At 46.4% G+C, this 13,522-nt stretch overlaps 3 protein-coding genes across 5 annotated transcripts; 1 reads left to right on the forward strand and 2 right to left on the reverse strand.

Annotated features, from left to right (window-relative positions):
- Positions 1-39: 39 nt before the first annotated feature.
- Positions 40-3,184, forward strand: LOC117860636 (transcription termination factor MTERF5, chloroplastic). The gene is made up of 4 exons (XM_034744002.2): positions 40-460; positions 1,389-1,438; positions 1,537-1,758; positions 1,841-3,184. The coding sequence occupies exons 1-4, from the start codon at positions 351-353 to the stop codon at positions 2,911-2,913; spliced, it is 1,455 nt and encodes a 484-aa protein (XP_034599893.1). The 5' UTR covers positions 40-350; the 3' UTR covers positions 2,914-3,184.
- Positions 3,185-3,376: 192 nt separating this feature from the next.
- LOC117860643 (uncharacterized) lies at positions 3,377-6,300 on the reverse strand. The gene is made up of 2 exons (XM_034744013.2): positions 5,250-6,300; positions 3,377-3,838 (listed from the first exon to the last, which is right to left on the reverse strand). Exon 1 carries the CDS (start codon positions 6,191-6,193, stop codon positions 5,258-5,260), a length of 936 nt encoding a protein of 311 aa, XP_034599904.1. The 5' UTR covers positions 6,194-6,300; the 3' UTR covers positions 3,377-3,838; positions 5,250-5,257.
- A 1,468-nt stretch (positions 6,301-7,768) lies between these two features.
- LOC117860601 (uncharacterized) lies at positions 7,769-12,963 on the reverse strand. 3 transcript variants are annotated; one of them, XM_034743943.2, is made up of 12 exons: positions 12,647-12,963; positions 12,465-12,554; positions 11,444-11,498; positions 11,218-11,356; positions 10,902-11,020; positions 10,688-10,779; positions 10,430-10,549; positions 10,188-10,337; positions 9,791-9,850; positions 9,609-9,698; positions 8,447-9,481; positions 7,769-8,330 (listed from the first exon to the last, which is right to left on the reverse strand). In XM_034743943.2, exons 1-12 carry the CDS (start codon positions 12,881-12,883, stop codon positions 8,022-8,024), a joined length of 2,496 nt encoding a protein of 831 aa, XP_034599834.1. In that variant the 5' UTR covers positions 12,884-12,963; the 3' UTR covers positions 7,769-8,021. The 3 variants fall into 3 exon arrangements, with proteins under 3 accessions (XP_034599834.1, XP_034599825.1, XP_034599841.1); XM_034743934.2 differs by having other exon boundaries at positions 10,430-10,555; XM_034743950.2 differs by having other exon boundaries at positions 10,430-10,555; positions 11,660-12,554; positions 12,647-12,705.
- Positions 12,964-13,522: the final 559 nt, after the last annotated feature.

A 13,522-nucleotide genomic window follows, 5' to 3' on the forward strand; every position in this document is an offset into this window, starting at 1 on the left:
TCTTGGCGTGTCAACTTGAGCAGATTCTGGTTGCTGGGAGCGAAACAATTCACTCACCCGCAATGACAAAATTCTAGACACACTTGGGACGGCGGAAATTCTAACGATTCTGTACCGATTCACGTGGAATTCATCTTTCCTTATAAGATTCTAATCTAAGAATATAAAGCATCTTTCGGAACCATCATCGATCATCGTAGCGTCTAGAAGGGGGCAAGTGTTAAATTGGTGGCAGTTGAGGGGTCTATCTGGGAAACAACAGGATAGAACGGGGCGGAAAGCAACGTCACCCTCATCCAACCTCTGCTTCACTCCCGCGGCTGCGGTGCTTCGTCGTCCCAGTCCGGGCGATGGCCTGCTTGGAGGCGCCCCCTCCCCTCGATCTCCGCCCGGCCACGGGCCTCCGCGGCCGGAAGCTTCAGCCATGGCGGCTCAGCCTGCTGAGCTCCTCCTCATGCAAGTAGGCTCCTCTACCGTTTTCAACTTCGTCCTCCGTACCCCGTAGAGTGTACTAGGCTGCTAGTGTAGGGGCTGAGCATCTACACCTTTGGCATGTGCCATTTCGCCGATTTTTCCCCAGCATTTCGATGTTCCAAGAATTTCGCAGGCTTATAGTTATGGGATCCCTATAGTTATAGCTCATACGAAGTTGAATTAGTATAGTCATCATCTAAAAGTACGGCAACAGAAATTAACCCCTAATTCCAAACCTGACTGCAACTTACGAGTTATGCAAAGCTTAATATTCACTCCGTATCTCCTGAACTCCTATCCTAGCTACGCCATGGTCTGCTACTCTGTGTTCTATTTTGGAGAATGGATAGTTGCAGCTGAATTTCCGCTCCCCCCCCCCCCCCCCCCCCCCCCCCCCCCCCCCCCCCCGTTTTTTTTGCCTCCTGAAACCAAACAGGTTTAGAGTCAAATTTCTAGTGGCCATTCCAAAAGCACTCATCTTAGGATACACCATGAATTTTCTGAAACCCATGAGATATGGTCACATCGACGCTGTGGTAATTCTCTGGGGGATCAAAATTGGTTGTGATAAATCACCTGGCATTGTTTGCTTCTGAATGTACTGCTTGGTGTCTGGCCTATGGGGCAAAGTAGTACCGCCCCAGGGTGGTTGGTGGTTCACAGGCAACACCATGATGAAAAATTTTACCAGGAATTTTCAGTTTTCCACCATATAAAATTTTACCTGTATTCTATGTCTATATAAATCGTGTGCACCACCATGGTTTCAGCCCTAGCTCCGCCCCTAAATATAAGCAAGGCCTTTGGAAGAGAACAGCATTGTTTTATTTTCCTCAATAATCTTCCTACACTCTATCATGTGCTCCACTAATTGTTGGCTCAATTGTACTGATTTCTGCGTTCTGTTCATTCAGGGCTTGGACTCTAGTGTGTCGACAGCTTCCAATTTGCAATGCACAGTCATGTGAGATTTCCTCTTCACCCTTTAATGATTCTTCTACATATAAGTATGCGGTACACACAATTTAACTTTGTAGCATACACAATTACTCTGCGATGCAGATACTGATGAACTATGGGTAGCTGCTCCTCAAAGCCCTGCATCGGTTCGGTCAAGGTTGCTTGCTGCAGAAAGAGAGGAGGCAAAAGCTGTTCTGTCATTGTTCTTGAGACAGAAGGGTTTGAGAAGTACGTTAGCTGCACGGATCGTCAACAAGTCAGATGGTTTCATTGAGCACCTGGTGTCAAAGCTCCAGATTGCTTACAGATCTCGATATGCTGAAGGTTGCAACTTTTTGTTACACTTTTCTGTATACATATGTCTTCTTATTGGTTCTGAACTTTTGACAGCATATTTATTTTTCAGGAAGAGAGCTGAGCACACCTGAGATCAGAGATGCCCTCCTTCCATATCTAGAAGCTCTTGATAGAGAACATGGCGATAGTTTGGTCGAGGTGGTGGAGAACTTCGCTGATCCTTTTTCTATGGAAAGGGAAGCCTTGTCTTCTTCTATGGTACTTACACCCACGAGCTCAAATAAACAGAAGGCAGTTGCTAGAATAAGCACACCAACCTCGGGGGGAGCCCTCCCTGAGCTAGTGCTCTACCTACTAGACCTTGGTATGGATCATGAGGAGATCAAGAATATCGTGCGCAAGTTCCCAGCATTTGCATATTACAATGTGGAACGCAAGATAAAACCCCTGGTGGAGCTTTTGCTAGACCTTGGTGTGCCAAGGTCTAGCATACCGGGAATCATAAAGAAGAGGCCTCAGCTCTGTGGGATCAGCATGTCAGATAATCTTAAACCGATGATGGTTTATTTGGAAAACATTGGTGTCAACAGAGCTCAATGGAGCAAGGTTATTACCCGGTTCCCTGCTGTTCTCACGTATAGCAGGAACAAGGTGGAGACAACTGTGAGCTTCCTTACTGAGCTAGGAGTTTCCAAGAAAAACATTGGCAAGATCCTGACACGATGCCCTCATATCATGAGCTACAGTGTCGATGACAATCTCAGGCCTACTGCTGAGTATTTCCGGTCGATTGGTGCAGATGCTGCATCTCTTATTCAGAAGAGCCCACAGGCTTTTGGTCTGAATGTCGAGGCAAAGCTGAAGCCAATCACGGAATTCTTCCTTGAGAGGGAGTTCAGCATAGAGGAAATTGGCATTATGGCGAACAGATTTGGAATTATTCACACATTAAGCTTGGAGCAAAACTTACTCCCAAAATATGAGTTCTTCCTAACGATGGAGTACCCGAGGAGTGAGCTCGTGAAATTTCCACAATACTTTGGATACAGCTTGGAGCAACGGATAAAGCCACGATATGCTCAGATGACTGGTTCTGGGGTGAGGTTGATCTTGAACCAGATGCTGTCAGTCTCAGACACCAGGTTTGAGGAAATTCTAGAAAAGAAGAAGACTAGAGTTTGAAAAGCCGATAATTTCATATGAGCACAATTTTAGATCTCATTCGATAACTATCGCCACTGCAGCATGTTTTATTGGATGAGCGTGGCATTAGTTTTTCAGGGAAGTAGCTTCTTTGTGTGGTCTTGATGGATGCTCAAAATTTGAAATTGAAATTTTTTATGTATGACTGTAGTCTGTAGGGTGATTTAGGATCCTAGTTTGCAAGGGGGTGAACTAAGAAATGCCAGTTGCGGTCGTTATGATTCAATTCAATCAGACTAATTGATGCTCAGTTATGTAATTAATAGCGCTCGTCGTGGCATTGTAGCTTGTTTTACATGTTGTTCCTGAATTTGCCCGTTAGCATTCAACCGTACCAGCGTACCTCCCAAAGGCCAAAACACAGTTGCACGAGCACTTGAGCAGTACTGCCACACAATGGGCTATGTATTAATGCCGGAGCTGATTAGCCTGATACACGAGATGAGACTGAAATAATATGATAACATCAGATTCCCTTGTTTCACTGAATTTTTCTATGATGCTTCCAGAGAGTGCATCTGCATACGATGTGCACAACCGGGCGAAAACAGTTACTGTAGATGATAGCATCCGATTCGCTTGTACACGGAAATTCTAAAGATCAATCAGCGCAGCCACTGGTTTAAGTACATGATAATAACAGTTACACCGCACTGTGCTCACAGCCTCACATCAACGGCGCTCCTACCACCGGTGTTTAGCCTTCATCAACTTGCCACCAGGCACCAGTCGTCACCCAGGCTGATTAAACAGACCGATGCAAATTCAAGCAAACCTCTTTCCTTTTACACCAGATATCTTCCAGGTTAGCATCGATGCCAAGCCACTGAAACGTTGTTCCTTAGTGCACTTCAGTGCTCAGCTTCAAACCATGAAGAATCCACCAATGAGGCAATGGGCCAACCTGGTTAAAAGGAACCGGGTTTGAGGCTGTGAGGCAGTGACTCTTTATACTAAATACACAAATATAAAAGGCAGTAAAGATCAAACAGTTTCACTGATGCATCATAAAGAAACTAGAAAAGGAGCTAACTAGAGAAGCAGACATGCAAGCAAGATCGCACTCCATAACACACCATGGAAAGGTGTTTCAGTTTCATAGTAGAAACAAATCAGAACAGTATCTCATATTCCCTCTGATTTTAAATATACACTGTTTAGGAGCTAATTAGTTCACACGACTGCAGATGATACAATTAATCAGGACAGATACGCAGATCTCACAGAAAATTGTTCAGATTGCTTTAAATGCGGTCTTACACCATTTCACAAATCTCACTTGCTTGAGCAAACACAATCTATTCAATGAACCAGAGCACAAGGCAGATACACTGATTTATCAGGAAAGAAAAATACTTGCAGGGCCGCTCACCCAGCCAGCCATGTTTAATTTCTGATTGAATGGTGTTTTATTATTTCAAGAGTCAGCACAAAACATACATGGAATTAACCATTTTTTGCATGAAGGGCAAGTGCTTCGCAATGCTTACAGAACTAATCAAAATACAAAAGAACATTAGGTACAGTAACATGAAAAACATAACTTCTTAATTGCTAATTTGGTCAAAGGTATATGATTTAGAGTTTTAGATGCTGTTGCTACCCCACAAGCACACAAAAAAAAACAGCTTATTTAACAGCTTGTATGGAGCCCTGACACCAAATTTCACCTGATCTCAGGAAGTTACATGAACACAACAAATTAGTGGCAGCATCACAGATTGAGCAACACAGACAGCAATGACCAAAACAATGCATCAAATTTCTACTCAAGCAGTAAAGGTTGAGGGCTTCCGACATCTATACTGCAATCCTGAACGCATCGTTTAATCCAGAAACACCTTGTGACTATACTGCAAAAGTGAACACAACATAACATCCAGAAACACATTGTTATACTGCAATACTGAACACCCCTACTCATCACCAATACAGGATATGGGTACGACAATACACGACGTCATACAGAGGAAGCATTGGAGTATTGGAGTATTGGGTATGGGTACAGCTGGCTGGGTTAGTGAAGTAGGGGTGATATGTAGCTGAACTTCTTTTAACACCCAGAAAATATTACTAATGCAATGCAAGCAATGGATTTAAAAAAAATGTAAGGAGTGGCAATGCGTCATCATATGAATTCTTTGCAGCAAGACAACACCGACAGTAATGGCACAAATAATTTAATGGGTAGCAAAAACAAGAACACTCATCCTCTTAATTCTAAAGCATACTGAACACATGCCTACAGTACTTAAAGTCAAGATCACTACAGCAGGTAAAAATTTTCAATGGGGATATGGAAATCAAGAACAGACCATCTTTTCTAGCGTCGCACATTGAGCATCTCCTTGGCCTCCTCTTGCTCGACCTGAAGGGTATCGCTTGCATACTTGCTAAGCAGCTCCTTCTTCTTCCTCTCTACGACCATGCGCTCAATCTCCTTCTCATCAGGTAGTGGCACATGTGCGACAAATTCCCTCCCAGCCTCTTCCCCTTTCTCCCTCTCCCTCTGTTCTTCCTCACGCTTCCTCTCCTCTTCAACCTCTTCCTCCACCCCCTCAAACAGCACCTCCCTAGCAGCCTCCCCACTGCGCCCACCTGCAGCAGCCACCTCGCCGCTCACAACCCCCTTCATAGCCTCGCGTCGCACACGCTCCACGCGGTGCCACTCTGAAACGACCTCCTCCCGCATGCGCTTCTCGGCAGGGGCCTCAAGCCGCTCCAGCACGCCGTCCTCGTCGTCATAGTACCCGTAGTACCCGGCGTTGATGCGCTTGTGGATCTCGTATCGGGTGCGGCGCTTTCGCGTCTCAGGCGGCTTGTCGAAGAGCTCCCGCACGCCGGGGAGCTTCCTGGCGGCGCCGAAGTAGCGGTACCCGGGCCCACGGCCGGAGGGGTTGGGGACGGCGACGATGTTGCCGTCGAGGTCGGTCATGAGCGGCGCGTTGGAGCTGCGGGAGTAGTCGCGGCCGCCGAGCTCGACGATGCGGCGCTCCCAGTGGCCGCGCTCGCGGAGGAGCTTGTTGATCTCGTCGTTGAGGTCGCGGAGGCGGTGCTCCCCGAGGCCCTCGTTCTGGATCTCGGCGACCTTGGCGCCGATCTCGCGGAGGATCTCGGAGCGCCAGCGCTCGGCGTCGGCGAGGTCGCGGCACTCGGAGGCGAGGTAGGGCCGCCGCTCCCGGGGCTTGCGCTTCTCCTCCTGCTTCATCGTGATGAAGCGGTTAAGCATGGACTGCGCCTTCTCCTCGTTACGAGCCATGGCGGCCGGTCGGGCGGAGACGGCGGCCGGCGGCGGCGGCGGCGGCGGCGGCGAGCTGGGCGAGGGTTTGGGGCGAGGGGAGGGCGGGTTCGATTGGGATTTGGGGGATTGGGCTCGACGAGGGAGCGAAAGAGAGCCTGTTTTACGAGCGGCTTGGGTGAACCGTCGTCCGATGGGGATCCAACGGTCCAGATCGATGGATAGGTACGGAGTACGGATACATCGATCGAGCTGAGAAATTTGAGCCCTCCACGATCCATGGAGATGGGAGTATGAAGCATGGACTATTATGGAGGAACTCAAATTGGAGTCCTCGTCGTCGAAAACTCGAAATCTTCGTCAAAATTTGAGCACAATCATGAGGCAACACTTTTTTTTAAGGAGAAACTCTCTGCTTATATTGAAAGCATGTGAAGTTTTTATACAGAATTAAACGGCTGAAGCGAACAGCTAGCCGATCCAAAAATTCCAGAACAACTAGCTCAGGCTAGGTATTACACCAAACAGAGGCCTAGAGCACACAGACGTCTGAAGCAGGGAGAGCTTGTTCATCCAATCCGACATCTTCCCCATGGCCTGGTCCATCGAGCCTGCTTGGTTTGCTGGTAAAATTCAAAGTTTTTTGAGCAACGGCCTCCATTTCTGCAGAAACGACATGCCAAGAAACAAAACTTCAGCAGGCTTATTCACAAACTTTTTGTCCATCGCTATCTTGTTCCGTGTCGTCCAAAGTGCCCATGCCATACCTGCAAACATGAACGTGCCAAAGCTTTTCCATGAGTTGATCTTCATCGGAAGCCAAATTTTCTTCAGTCTGTCCGGCCACAGAGACAGCAGAGATCAGAGATGGCTCCCTCTTCTTCAGGACTGCGACTGTAGGTTGTTTGTTGTGGTACATCTGCCAGAGGAAGATTCTAATCTTAAGTGGCAGTTTGCATTTCCATATTCCTACAGCATCCCAATCAATTACGCCAAGGATCTAGCTGCACCCCTTGCAGCAGATCAGGCAGGATATTCCATTCATGCAAATCAGCCTCATTAAATGTTCTTCTGAAATCAATATGCCATTCTCCATGTCAAAACAATCTGCAACCACAACTTTTGGATTGGAGGACACCCTGTACAAAGAGTTGAATTGATATTTCAGAGGGATGTCACCAATCGAATTATCCTCCCAAAACAGTTGCTCCCCACTTGAAGGGGTGTTTCACCATGTAGCCCCTGCCAAAACTGTGAAACACCTTTTGTTATTTCCCATATCCACTTCACCAGCAAGCAGTTATTCATCACCTTGGTACTGTTAATGCCAAGACCTCCCTGGTCTTTAGGACAGGCTATCATCTCCCATTCGGCCATATGATATTTGAACTTACCTTCAGCCCCTTTCCAAGAAAAAGTATCCTCTAATGGTGCTCATTTTATTGTGAGCTCCTCCAGTAAGAAGATAAAACCCATGCTGTATATAGGAAGGCTACTGAAACAACTATTTAATAGAGTTGACTTCCCTCCTGAGGAGAGGTGCTTGCCCTACCATGGTTCTAGCCTTTTCCTCATTTTCTCAAAAATATAGGTGCAGGCAGAAGCTCCACTCCTATGGAAAATGATTTCTAATCCTGACAACCATGCAAAACAACATAGGATCAATTTCAGATTGAGCGATCAGAACCATCTAACATGATTACTGTGTCATCGCTCATCAGCGTTTTGGATGCCCCCATGGAATCAGCTCACTAAGAACTCTTAGATTCCCCCTTACAGATGCTTTGTCCAGTAGAACACCAAGGGCATCAGCAACCAAATCAAAAACAAGATGAGACAAAGCAGTTGTTTACTCGTACACCCCATGTGTGGCGCGCCTGACTACTATCTTACAGCCGTTTGAGGCGACCAGGCATCCGCCGAATGGTGTGGTGGCGACCTCCAGTGGGACTGTCTGGTGCAGGCAGAGCGTGACCGACACGAGGCTGCAGCCGATCGACAGCACACGCCGGACGAAAGCAACCTCCCCGCCGCCTCCTCTGTACTCTTGAACGACGAGGTTCTCCAGGCAGTGGGTGATGCAGGGCGGCGCACAGTCGAGGGACCACGCTTTTCTGCAGGTTTCGTCATCACCACTGGTAGGGAGATCATCGACCCGCTGCAGATCAAATCAAATCAAATCAATCGCCCGTGGTTGTCAGAGATGATCGATCAGTAGATAGATACAAATCGGTAAATCAGAAAGAAATCAAAGATGGCGGGAAGGTCGATTACCCAGAGAGTCAGCTTTTGGAGGCGGGGCAGGCTACCGAGCAAATCCACCAGGATGGATGCGTGGTGTGGCATGCAGACCTGTATCCCAATGCTGAGAGTCTTGAGAGCGGGCAGTGAGACGACCGGCCGGTGCTTCAACTTGACAGTGGCGTCGCTGGTAATCTGGAGTCTATGGAGGTGGAGACCAAGGTGTTCAAGTGTCTGCAGCTCGTCAGCGGACCTCAGGTTAATGAGCACCAGGGTCTCCCTTCTTCCAGGTGCTGGGGCTGAGGTAACCCCCGTGATGAGCACTTGCAGCGCTGGGGCGTTGACGATGGTGACGGCACTTGCAGTGCACTTGCACAGGTGCAGCCTAGTCAAAGTCCGGGACTCGATCTCCAGGCCTTGATGGCCGCATCCGGCCGTGATGTCGCAGCTCCCGATGGTGAGGCTGCTCAGGCGTGTCAGATAGTAGAGTACTGCGGAGAGAGCTTGTCCTGAGAAGCGGCATCCCACCAAGATTAGCTGCTCCAGAGATAAGAGGGTATAGCACAAGTCGAGGCCGAGCACCGTCAACCCGAAGAACCCAAGCGCCAGGGTCACCAGTCTCTGGCTGCAAAGGCGGTGTAGTGGGAACTCCAGCTGCTCCATGGGCCAGGTCAGGTTGACCAGCACCAGCTCTTGCACAGCCTTTGCTGACAGCATATCCACCCACTCGCTTAGGAGGCCAGGCCCGGGGCAGGCGGTGCTATCAAGGCGGACGCACTTGATTGGGCCTGGGTGCTTCCTGAGCACCTTGCTGATGGTCTCGCTGAAGTCATGCCGCTTGATGACGATGTCGTCGTAGTGCTCCGCCTGCAGATTTATCTGCACGGCCTCTGACAGCTGCACGTCGTGCAGCACCAGCGGGAGCCGCCTCCACACCTCAGCCCACGGCTCCTCCACGGCTTGCCCGCACGCCCATAGGTCCAGGAATTGATTAGGGTAAAGGACCATCACGTCCGGGGCTGCTGGGAAGACAGCCTGGATGGCACGCATACGCTCCGCCGAGCAACCCTGCAAGCAAGGCATTCTATATTAGAGCCACATACTAGTTTACATACACTTCCAATATACAGTATAAGATTAATGTTTTTCCTATCTACGATATGTTGTTTTAGGAAATGCTCTAATTGCAGCTCACCTCATCGATATTAGCAACAATGGCTTTAGTTTTGAGGATTTGAATATCATGTTCTAGTTGTTTCCTTACATCTGATAGCTGCTCTTTGTTCTGCCAAAAACAAAACATACATTACGAAGTGGGGGAAAAAAAGAACCCTCCAGATTAGACAAAGTATACTACCTGCATTGGGATCACATTACCTGTGGAAGTTCGATGCAAATTTTGTGAGGGAAAAGTTTAGGCTGACTTCCAGATGCTTCCTGCATTTTTGGAAACATCAAGCATGGATCAAATATAAAGTGATATTAACAGTACCACTGATCGATAAGACTACAACAGCCCTAAAATCCCTAGTTGGTGCGTGTTATGAAACTTTATGAACCCACAAAAACAGGATGTGACTACAAAGAAGTCCAGAGCACTATATTAACATCTTTAACAGAAAGAATCATCCAAGGAAAAATAACCTTTCAGAGCACAACTAAATAATAATTTTCTCCAACTCTGCCTCGAGTATTCTTTGTTATCCATTGTCTTAAGTCTTAACAAGTAGTGTTTGACATTTCATTTTGTTTCGTCAAAGGAGTGCAAGTATACCTGATCTTTGTCTCCCTGAGTTTGGCATCCAATAATCAGAACACAAATTGGAAGTTCTCTTCTCAGCCATTCTCTATACTCTGTCAACAACATATGTGCGTCCTTGAGTAATACAATCAATTTACTGCAGCAGCTTTCTTCTGAAATGACCTGAAAGGCAATGAATCCAAAAAACAAGATTGCTTAAGGCAGAAAGAATATAAACCATAGTGATGCTGATCACCTACTATAACAGCAATTACCTCAATAATCAGGTTTCCTAAAGCAGCATAAAAAACTTCTCCGAAAGTGTTTTTGTTGGATAGTCCAACAATGTCAGCTCCTGTCGGTGCATCATCCTTCCTTAACTCCTTTAGGGAATCCTGAAACTTTGAAGACATACGCATAGAATTATCTTTTAGTAAATTTTTTACATATTTCTGCTAACACATTGAACCATGGAAAAGTATGGTAAAATTTCTGATTGTGCATATCAGTGAGGGAACTAATGTATAACTTACACCACCAAGCACAAGAGAGTCAAGTATGAGAAGTCTAGCATCAAAATGCTTTGCAAGTGCCTTCACCAATGCTTCCTGATACAGTTCGGAACCTAGAAGCATGTTTGTGCAAAATAGTTAGATATACAGAAGGCAGGCATAACAGTTCAACACAACTCCAGGACATTACTTTATCACAGTAATATAAAACAAAACAAAAAAATGATAGAAAAACCTGATGGACCGGATATTAGAATTCGCCGATTTAGGGATGAGATTTTTTCAAAGCGATTCCGGAACTCCTTTTCCATATGCATGAGAGCAGATGATAAAAGTATTTCGTTTGCAGTGCCACTGCAAGAGATGAGCACAGATTGATATGAAAGAAGGTGATATATAACAAAAAGAAAAAATATAATGCAAGGGTTACTTTAGCACCAAAGCTACAAAAAAGTACAGATTGCTTGCACCTAGTATTTTGGGAGAAATATCGAGATAATAAGATATATCTTAAAGCAAATCCATATCATTATCCATAACTAGCATATTACCTGACATAATATGGGGAACTATCAAGGGTTACTTCAATATCATCAGGGTTAAGAATGCCTTGTTTCAGCCCATCCTTAAAGGCTTGCCAAACGCTCAGAGGTATACTGCCTTTAATAGGATCGCACTGATTTCCAAGAGCTTCAAAATTCACCAGCCAAGCCAATCTCAGATAAAATTGACCCTACAATATCAGAACTGAAGTTACCTTATAAATTGTAAACTTACCAGATTCTTTTACTCCTTGGTTATCTTTGTCAGCATATTTAAAATGTGTTCCTCCCTGGAATAAGAAACAACACACTGTTTATGATAGAAGCCAAAAAACATAACAATGCAACTAAGTTCTAACAATGCAGAAGCATTAAAAGACCTCAAGATGCCGCAACAGGCATAAATCTCCACTAACAGCTTGGTCATTCAAACATATGTGACAGTTCTCACCTCTGCCAACAGAAATTTCATCGCCATGAATAGGAACATGAGGTGTCTGAAGTCTGAACCATGACTACCAACCAACTTACAGGTTCATTCACACTGGATATACACAGAAGTGCCATGAAAATGTTGTGTCCAATATTATTAGTTTATTACAAGAAAAAGCTTGTGATCTGGACACCAAGAAATCTTGAGCTACCAACACTTCCTTTCGACTGGGTGCCTCATGATGAATCATAACTGATGATTTAAAGAACTGTGTCAGGCCATGATCTAAGAACCATTATGGTTGCACAAAAGCGATCATGAACAGACATAAACAAAATCAAAATCCTTAAGTGGTGCGCGGGAGAAACTATCAATGAACAGACGCAAAGTAAACCGCAAGCATCGAGAACAAAGAGTAATCTGCATTTACACTATCAGTATTTTCAGCCGAGAGTTGCATCTTTAAACTACAAAAACCGGTTAAAGCAAACCATCAACCAAAAGTGGCATGCTTACAAAACACCTATTGCTACCAAAGAAGTAATTGCTACTGCAAAAATTGCTGAACGTCAAGGAATTCCACTTGTAACCGAATAGACATGCAAACATCAGAGCAGCCCCAATTCCCAAGTACAAATTCTTAATCCCCAAGAACTATTACAGGTACTGTATTGTACTTGTACATCCTAATTTCCCTCAAACAGGGAGGAGTTCCTAAGAACCGAACGCCAGAAACATTGAAGAAACTGGAGAAAGCGCAACCCCAAGAACCATCAATAAACCCAGCCACCAGGAAGAACCATCAATAAACCGAGCCACCCACCGACTTCCCCATCTCCTTCCCCTCTGAGCGCCCCGAACTGTTCCTCTTCGCCGCGGCTAGAGCGTTCTCCTTCGGCTCGGACGCCTCCGCCTCCATCATCCAACAAATCAACATCAGGCCCAATCGCGTTCAAAAACAGGAATCCCGCTGCGGGCGGAGGAGGATGAGGAGCTCGAGCTCACCTTCCCGCGCTTGTTCGGCGAGGCCAGAGGGGAGGCCGAAGGCCGCTTGATCCTGCCGGGGCTATCATCCCCCCCGTCGCTTCCATTGCCGCCGAGGGACACCTTCCCGCGCTTGTTCGGCGAGGCCGGCGGGCCCTTGCTCCTGCCGGAGCCTTCCTCCCCACCGCATTTCCCTCCGTCGCTTCCATCGCCGCCCGGCATCCCCGCGGCGGTGGCGCTCCGGCGAGTCGCCGGCATGGCGGGCGGGCGGGCGGGGCCCGGGGTTCGTTGCGCACTTGCGCTTTCCGGAAAAGGCAAAGAAGCCGAGCCGACGTGGTTTTTTTTTTTCGAAAGGAAATTGAGAAATGGACGAAGTTGGAGGGGGAAGGAAGTGTTTTACTGGCCGCGGGGTGGGCCCAAAACTTGGGCGGTTCCGTTCAACGTGGGCCCAAAGTGGGGGAGTATCTTGTTGTGTTGTGTTTAGCGCTTTTTTTTTTGAACTAAGTGTGTTTAGCACTTTCAAGACAGTAAAATAATGCAGTAGCTACAAAATCACCCTTGCGGCGAATGTCTAGCATTCTGCGGAGCAATATGACATGAGATGAGAACAGTCAATAACCCCATATAAGCGGAAATTTCATAAAGATTGACAACGTAGAATTGATGTTACTAAATTCATAGTGGAAACAACTACAATAATATGTAACCTTTTCTGTATGAATAAATCATTTTTAGAAATATTGTTGATCAAGGTTGAAAATATTTGATTGAGTGCAAACCTAAACGGAGCTATGTTTTGAGATGGAGTGAGTAGTCAACAAATAGCCTACTCATATAATAGTCTATCTATACAGACATAGTATTAGGAGTACATATACTCTGTAAATTGTATCTACT

Source organism: Setaria viridis, chromosome 1 (assembly GCF_005286985.2).
Source record: "Setaria viridis chromosome 1, Setaria_viridis_v4.0, whole genome shotgun sequence".
Lineage (NCBI taxonomy): Eukaryota > Viridiplantae > Streptophyta > Magnoliopsida > Poales > Poaceae > Setaria > Setaria viridis.